Source organism: Mandrillus leucophaeus, unplaced genomic scaffold (genome assembly GCF_000951045.1).
Source record: "Mandrillus leucophaeus isolate KB7577 unplaced genomic scaffold, Mleu.le_1.0 Scaffold97, whole genome shotgun sequence".
In the NCBI taxonomy this organism is placed as follows: Eukaryota; Metazoa; Chordata; class Mammalia; order Primates; family Cercopithecidae; genus Mandrillus; species Mandrillus leucophaeus.
In genome coordinates this window covers 933,355-942,259 of record NW_012110585.1, presented here as the reverse complement: position 1 = coordinate 942,259, position 8,905 = coordinate 933,355, and the positions used below count along the sequence as shown (strand labels likewise).

The following is an 8,905-nucleotide window of genomic DNA, read 5'->3' as shown; positions in this document are numbered from 1 at the left end:
TCCTATCTTTGGTCTTCTAGGAGCGTATGCCTAGGTATTACCCTACCAGAATGCAGTTTAATATATCCTGTTATGCTTTCTCCATTCAAGAATTTACAAAACACATCCAAATGTCTGTTTAATCAGAAATACTTGATCTTATAGACAGATACTCAATATTTTATATTTAACAATTCCTAGCCATCCCTGCCCCCTAAATAGAGTTTTATACATCAGTTTTGTAACTGTATCTATTTGTAGAAATGTTTTGTTATCAACTCTAAGAGTCTTCTATTGTGATCATCTCTACCTTACGTGTTAGTTTCTTACTCAATTTCTCTACACCCAATAGTTGGAGCAGTGAGCCTGTGGCAGATGTAAAATCTGAATTTCCTTCTAGAAGCTCAACTTCTGTAATACAGTAAGAGGTTTGGGTTTTCTTCTGGAAAAACAAGACGCTTCAGAAAAGTTAATTGGTTCGTGCATTAAGCTTAAAGAGCTCTACACAACGCTTGACTTTCTGTGTCTATCTCTAGCAATTAAGAGTTAGGTTAAGCACTTTACATTCATTCTTTTTAGGAAGCAAATGGGTGGCGGTCATGGACGGTGAGAAGGTAGTACTAAGTTTCTACTATGTTAACTCCCGAGGAATACTGATGGAATTCAGAGAAACCAGGAACTAGAATATAGAGTTTGCTGGATTCAGACTAATAATTAGCTTTTGTTTGTTTTTATTATGTTTTGTCTTTGAGACAGGGTTTCACTTGGTCCAGCTCAGGCTGGAGTGCAGTGGTGCAATCATGGCTGTCTGTGCAGCTTTGACCTCCTGGCCTCAGGCAATCCTCCCCTCAGCCTCCTGAGTAGTTGGGACTACAGGTGTGAGCCACCACACCTAGCTAATTTAAAGGGTATGAACAGACACTTCTAAAAAAAAAAGACATATATGTGGTCAATAAACATATGAAAAATGGCTCAACATCACTGATCATTAAAGAAATGCAAATCAAAACCACAATGAGATACCATCTCATGCCAGTCAGAATGGTGATTATTAAAAAGTCAAGAAGCAAGGCGGGGCACCGTGGCTCACGCCTGTAATCCCAGCACTTTGGGAGGCTGAGGTAGGTGGATCACCTGAGGTCAAGAGTTTGAGACTGGCCTGGCCAACATGGTGAAACTCTGTCTTTACTTAAAAACACAAAAATTAGCCAGGTGTGGTGGCGGTCACCTATAATCCCAGCTACTCAGGAGGCTGAGGCAAGAGAATTGCTTGAACCTGGGAGGCAGAGGTTGCAGTGAGCTGAGATGGGGCCACTACACTACAGCCTGGGTGACAGAGTGAGACTCTGTCACAAAAAAAAAAAAAAAAAAAAAAAGTCAAGAAACAACAGATGCTGGCGAAAGGGGAAATTGCAAAGAAATAGGAACACCTTTACACTGTTTGTGGGAGTGTAAATTAGTTCAACCATTGTGGAAGACAGTATGGTGATTCCTCAAAAATTTAGAACCGGAAATACCATTTGACCCAGGAATTCCATTACTGGGTATATACCCAAAGGAATATAAATCATTCCGTTTTAAAGATACATGCACATGCATGTTCATTGCAGCACTATTCACAATAGCAAAGACATGGAATCAACCCAAATGCCCATGATAGACTGGATAAAGAAAATGTGGTACATATACACCATGGAATACTATGCAGTCATAAAAAGGAATGAGATCACGTCCTTTGCAGGGACATGGATAGAGCTGGAAACCATTATTTTCAGCAAACTAACACAGGAACAGGAAAACCAAACACCACATGTTGTCACTCAAAGTGGGAACTGAACAATGAGAACACCTGGACACAGGGAGGGAACAACACTCCCTGGGGTGTGTCGGGGGAGGATGGTGGGAGGAGAGCATTAGGGAAAAGAGCTAATGCATCCTGGGCTTAATACCTCGATGATGGGTTGATCTGTGGAGCAAACCACCATGGCTCACGTTTACCTGTGTAACAAACCTACACATCCTGCACATGTACCCTGGAACTTAAAAAAAAAATTATCATAAAAAAAATTTTACACATCAGTCAGCTTCCTCAAGCTCCACTGTTCAAGTTTTGTTTCTCTCCTCTCAATCTCCTTTCTTAACTGTCACCCTCAGAATAAAGTTAGAGATGCCCTTGAAAATATCTAATTCAGTCTCCCCAGTTTTATGGATGAGGAAACAGAAGCCCAGCAAGGGCAAGGCTTACCCTTTTTGGAGGCAGGTATCATCAAAGTTCTAGAAAAATTGCAGTGATCTTGTCTAGCCTCCCTTAGCCCCGTGGTGAGAGGCAGCTCTTTGGGAGTCATTGTGAATAGCAAACATGGTGGTAGGGGAAAAGTGTCAGTGGCCTCAGGCTCCATGTCACTTTCTCTATGCAAAACAATAGAGAGGCATTTGGTACCTGTGAAAGGCATCTCCTGCCCTCCCAGGCTCTCAACCCACTGGTCACATGGCTTTACAAGAGGTGCTGCTGGCTCACCTTGTCAGAACCCCGCTATAACTTGGGCCACCAGTAGGACAAGAGTTAAATGGGTTCAATCAAGTCTTAAGCCATTCTCTCCACATGCCACTGAAGAATCAAGTCCCCTTGTCAGCACTGTTCCCCCTGCTGAGCTCTGTCTATATTTTCCTTGATTTGAACAAATGAAACCTTGTTTTCACGTGTTCAGTCCTACTTAGTAGAGGACAATTCACACATGAAGTTGCTTATTTTTTGCTTACATGGTGGCTCACGCCTGTAATCCCAGCATTTTGGGAGGCTGAGGCAGGTGAATCTCCTGAGCTCAGAAGTTTGAGACCAGTCTGGGCAACATGGAGAAACCCCATCTCTACAAAAATATGCAAAAAATTAGCCAGGCATGGTGATGTGTGCCTGTGGTCCCAACTACTTGGGAGGCTGAGGTGGGAGAATCACTTGAACCCGGGAGATTAAAGCTGCAATGAGCCAAGATCATGCCACTGCACTCCAGCCTGGGTGACAGAGGGAGACCCTGTCTCAAAAAAAAAAAAAAAAAAAAAAAAAGAAAAGAAAAGAAAAAGAAATTGCTTATTTTTGATTCTGGAAATGTTACCCCCAAAAAGGGGTAGGTCTGATGAATAACAAACCATGCTCCTTGAGAATGCAGGTGTGTGATCAATAGGAGTTTTATTCCTTGGCACAAGTAAGAAGGGCTCTGGGATAATTCTCCAAAGCAGTGTCTCCTAGAGGGAAAGTGACAGGAGGGTTTTAAGGGGTGATGGAGAGGGGAGGGGTTGCATCGCATGCAGAGGAGGGGTCCCAGTGGCGCCAATGCAGTGAGTCCTCATGCCAGCACATAGGTTGCATGTGGTTGCTCGTGAAGCTGCTGCTCCCTGGGGTGGAGACTATAGAATGGCCATGAGGAAAGTTCACTCAGTTCGTCTCTAAGTTGCTGGGACCTGTCAGGAGCTGCTTTTAACCAGCTGGGTGACCACACAGGGTCTAGGAAGAAACAGACTGCAGGACACGAGGCTGCAAAACAGGCTGATTGCTCAAGTTGATTAAATTCCTAGAATCCCCAGAGACCCTCCCTGTCTGCTTACAGAAATATTCTAGAAGACAGGGTGAATTTGTTCCAGATGGTATTCCCTGTGAAAGAATCTGTTAGCCTGACAAAGAGTAGATGACAAGGTTGACTCAGGGTTACTTCATTGTACCAGCAGCTGCTTCTTGGCCTTCCCACCCGATTCTAGAATGAAGGAGAAGCAAAACTAGCTGTAGTGAGACTGAGACGCCCACCTGTTTTCACATTTTCTCTAGTGGAAACTTGAAGTTGTTCCTTCTGCCTAAAAGGCTCCTCTCTCTCTTCTTTCAGTTCTCTGCCCAAGTACCTCCTTCTTCCTGACCACTTTTCCTAAAATATCACCTGTGGCCAGGTGTGGGAGCTTTCACCTCTAATTCCAGCACTTTGGGAGGCCAAGGTGAGAGGATCACTTAAGCTCAGGAGTTTGAGACCAGCCTAGGTGACATAGTGAGATTCTGTCTATACAAAACCAAAACCAAAACCAAAAACAAAACAAAAACATTAGCTGTGTGATGTGATGCATATCTGTGGTCCCAGCTACTTGGAAGGCTGAGGCTGGAGGATGCATTGAGGCTGGGAGGTTGAGACTGCAGCGAGCCCTCATCATGTCACTGCACTTCAGCCTGGGCGACAGAGTGAGACCCTGTCTCCAAAAAACAAAACAAAACAAAAACAAAAAAACACCTTTCTTCCTCCATTCCTTGATTTCCGGCTTAATCTTTTTCATTTTATTTGTACACGATCACTGGAGAGTATTTAAGTTTCACACAGAATGGGCCTGGATAGTATTGTTTTCTGCGGTGCCCACAAACGTGCTGGCAAAATGTCAGACGCCCAAAAACATACTGAGTGAACGATCTACACAATGAAGGGGAGGATGGTTGCCGAAGCACCCTGACAGCTCCTCCTGCAGCCTCCACCGTGGAGAACCAGCTGTGTGCTCAAAGCCACACCCCTCCTTGGTGAGGGCGTGTGTCTAGATGAGAGCCAGACTGGTGAACGGGTAGAGCAGGGGTGTGTTACAGCAGTTTCCGCCTTACCTTCACAGATCTCACCGTCCTCTCAGCATCGCTTGAGTAATCTCGAAAAAGACTTCATCCATTACGATGGGGACTCCCACTTCCTATGGGGATAGGGAGGATTAAACATGAGTCTGGCAGGTCAGAAGGGCTTGATGCAAGACAGAAATGCTTTCAGTGTGTTCTCTGCGGGGCAGTTGCTGGGCTGGTCAGTGGTAAGTTTAGGACAAGTTTAGGATCAATTCTTACCCACAGCAGCAACTCCTGAGACTTGCTATGGCAGAGAATGACCCTCAGGCCAGACGTGGATCCTGGAGTGATGCAGGAGTTTTTTCATGCTGTCCTGATTTTTTTTTTTTTTTTTAACAGACAGTCTTGCTCTGTTGCCCAGGCTGGACTGCAGTAGTGTGCTTTAGTTCACTACCGCCTTGAACTCCTGGGCTTAAGTGATCCTGCTGCCTCAGCCTCCTAAGTATCTAGGACTCTAGGCATGTTGCCACTATGCCTAATTAAAAAAAAATTTTTTTTGTAGACACGGGGTCTAGCTATGTTGCCCAGGCTGGTCTCGAACTCCTGGCCTCAAAGCATTCCTTCCACTTGGCCTCCCAAAGCACTGGGATTACAGGCTGTCTTGAACATTTCTATAGCAAAAAGCAGTTTGTATTTTTAAAGGGGGAGTTTTAGCTTTTTTGTCTTGATAGGGGAAAAGTAGAGTTTTAACTCTCAGCAACCGAATCCTAATCCTCAGGCAGGAAATATTTTGCATATAAGGCAGTGGAGAATCATTGGGATGGGGAGAAAAGCAAAACACACAAAACACGAGTTTTGTTTGTTTTTACTAAAGCTTCCCTGGAGACAGAATTACCACGCAGCCTAGACTCCGCATTTCCCAGGAGTCCGGTACCTGTATGGTGTCTGCTAGGTGCTGACTTCTCAGGACCCTAACTGCTGCCTTCGGAGGTGTTAGTGGAAAAGGGCCCTGTTGCACTTTCTCCATTCTGGCTCTGTACCCTCGAGCAAGTCCCCAAGCTCATCTCGGTGGCAGGCACTCAAAGGTCTGAATACCAGCCATCAGTTGGGATTGAAATTCGAGTGAGACATAGTCCCAGCGAAAGCCTTGCAACTCCTAGTGTGGCCCATGAGCCGGCAGCATTGGCATCTCCCGGGAGCTAGTTAGGAAATCATTTCAGGGCCTCACTCCAGATCTACCCAAGCAGAATCTGCATTTGAAAGATGTTCCAAAGTGATAGAGCCTACACATGAAAGCCTGGCTTCAGAAAGAGAGAAACAAGTGATTCTAGTACCGAATGGCAAGGGAAGTGAATCTCTATCATCCCTTCCACTCTAACAGGCAGCCTGTGCTATTAAGTTAGCCCCATCATAGCTATTATCAGGGCTTGCTGAACTGAATGTTCCTACCTCTGACCGGCAGGTTTTAAAGATGAGATTCAGTTCAGTTAAAGGCACCCTTAAATTAACCACTTGGAATTGAAGCCAGCCCTGCTGGAGACCCAGTCCCCGTCATGGAACACATAGCTGCCTTCCTGTGATTTTAAGCACCACTGCTACAAAGGAAAAGATTTCCAGTCTCACCTCAAGTGGAAACTGGTGCTTCTTGTTCTCTCAACAATAGACTTGGCTTTGCACAGAAATAGCATGAACCTGAAAACAAAGTAATCAGGGACTTAAGTGGGGCCCGTTGGCTTTTTTTTTTTTTTTTTTTTTTAGTAACCTTATGCTAAGAGGTGCAAAGATTTGAGTGCTAGATTTCAGACAAGTGCCTAGGCAGCCAGGAATTTGTCAGTAATGAATGTTTAAACTCCCAAAGGTTGTACTGAAGACAAGAGAGCTTTTGTGGATATACTGAAACTATTGTTCTAAAATTTAATTTATAAATAAAAGATATATACATATGTGCTTTAATGTGATTAACAGGTTCCATTTTGTACAAAATGTTAAACCTAGAGTCGTCTGTGTCCTGGACGAGGCGTCCAAAGGGTGGAATAGTACAGCATTAGGACCTTCATTCTCCTCCCGGCTTCTGGAAGAGAAACTCTTGCATGCCCTCAACTTTCACAGCAAAAATAAGTGAGAAAAAAGATCAATCCCATTTATGCAATGATATGTAGCTATGAGTTAATCACGTTATTTCATTCCATGAAATCTATTAAACTGCTGGCATTTGCATGGCTCTAAGTTTATTTTAAGAGGCTCCTTCAAACATGGCCAGGAATATATTGGCCTCTTGAGAGTTTGCATGGCAACGAGTTATACAGCAGGAAAAAGAAAAAAAAAACCCAATAATTATATTGATGCAAGATTCATCAGTACTTTAGAATATTGTCGTTTCAAGGTGTTAAATTGTTTCTGAGCACTGCTGATTTCAACACTTGTTACTGCCTCTGGTCCACGTGACCCAAATGCCACCCTTTTCATATATGCTTCAGCAAAAAAAATATGAAAAGCCCGTCACTCCCTAAGAGGACCCTGACCCCTCTGGAGAGGAAAACTAAACTCTTTAAGAAGAAAACCAAACCCACCCTCAACTAATCGTCCAAGGAGTCCTGTTTGGTCCCACGAAAGGAAGATTTCCATCCACACCAGCGAGGGGCAAGTGTCCGGGTTCCAATTCGGAGCCAGGCGCGCCTGTGCGGGGGTGAGTCCTTTGCCACCCGCCGCCCCCCAGGCTCTACAGGCGTCTAGAGGTCGGAGTCGCAGGGCAGCGTGCTGTCGTAGGGGTGGCTGCTGCACGAGGTAGAGTCCTGGGACTGGGCCGCCTCCCACCCCTCCCCGGCGAGGACGTCCACCGAGTTGGTGTAGGCCTTGGGCGGCGGCCGGGGCATGGGGAAGCCGACCTTGGGCTTGGGCTTGCGGTGCTGGGCAGGCGGAGGTCGGTGCTGGCCGTCGCTGTAGTACTTGATGGCGGGCGTCAGCTCGGGCTCGGGCCACTCCACTCGGATGGTGCTGACGCTGCTGCGGCGAGGCCCGGCGGAGGGCGCCTTGCGGCTGCGGCGACAACGCTCCTCGCACCAGGGCGCGAAGCTGAGCGCCAGCGAGAAGCCGCCCAGCAGCAGCAGGCAGCTGCCCAGGTAGCCCAGCACCAGGCTGTAGCTGACCTGCACCGTGACCTGGCTGGCCGGGAGGGGCAGGACGTCGCGGTCCCTCAAGAAGTGGTTGTACCAGGACACGGGTATGAGGCTGAGGAGGCCGGCGACGAAGAGCACGACGCCCGAGAGTCCGGCCAGCACGAAGTTGGGCACGTCCTGCCAGCAGCGCACGCCCAACGACGCCAGCAGCAGCCCCAGGACCGTGACGGCCAGCGAGGTGACCATGAGTGCCCGCGCCACCAACACGGGCTGGGCCTCGAAGTAGCCCGACTTGTCCTGCTGGCCGCACTCGCGCTCGCTGCTGCTCTGCTCGCGACACATGTCCCACAGGCCCTGGTACAACTCCACGTCCACTGGCTGGTCCAGGAAGCCCTTCACCAGCCGCCAGCCGGGCGCCAGCGTGCTGGTCAGGTTGAACAGCAGCCCGCAGGGCGCGAACACCATGCCCAGCGTCATCACCACCGGCGTCCGCATCCCGGCCCGCCGCGCCGACGGCGCCCCTGCAGCCTGCCTTCCTTCTCTGCTGTCGCCTTCTCCGCCGTCTTCTTCTCCCTGCCGTGCCCCGGGCTCCGGGGACCCGAAGTCAGCGCGGACGCCCCGGGCTCCGGGTCGGGTTCCTGCGCCCGGGTCGGGTTCCTGCGCCCAGATCGCTCCAGGGACGCTCTTTGTCTCCTGCGCGGGGACCGTCCCCACTCAGGCTAGTTCCCTCCTTGCGTCCCGGCCGCTCCGCCCTCCTACTGGCCCTAATCGAAACCAGCCCGCGGGCGGGTCTGACCGAAACCGCGGGTCCGGGCGCGGGCGCCCAGGGGCGGCCGCAGCGGCCAAACCCGGCCCGGGAGGGAGGGACCCGAGGTGTGCGCAGGAAGCAGCGGGGCCACCTCGCGCGCGTCAGGCGAGATGGGGATCCGAGCGGCGGGGACGCCCCAACTTGCAGCCAGGTGGCTGGGCCACGCCTAGCCTGGACTGCTCCAGGCCGGAGCAAAGGTCGCCCCGCCCCTGGCTCCTCGCGCCGCCCAGAGCGGCCAGGCGGGCGGTGGGCGGGGAGGGAAAGAGGCGGCGCTGCCGGGACGCCGTGGCTGCGCAGCCCTGCCGCGCAGCGGATCTCGGTTCCTAGAATTCTTTTTCCCGTGCCTGCCCTTCGACCCTGCGCTTATAGCTTCGCCCTCCACTCCCAGAAGGTTCCCGATGGCCCCCAGGTTTGCTCAGCAACTTGCAGCCA

General features: G+C 49.3%; 1 protein-coding gene across 1 annotated transcript; it reads right to left on the bottom strand.

Moving 5' to 3' along the window:
- Window positions 1-6,438: 6,438 nt before the first annotated feature.
- CLDN23 (claudin 23) lies at window positions 6,439-8,648 on the bottom strand. The gene has a single exon (XM_011970729.1). It carries the CDS (start codon window positions 8,158-8,160, stop codon window positions 7,279-7,281), a length of 882 nt encoding a protein of 293 aa, XP_011826119.1. The 5' UTR covers window positions 8,161-8,648; the 3' UTR covers window positions 6,439-7,278.
- Window positions 8,649-8,905: the final 257 nt, after the last annotated feature.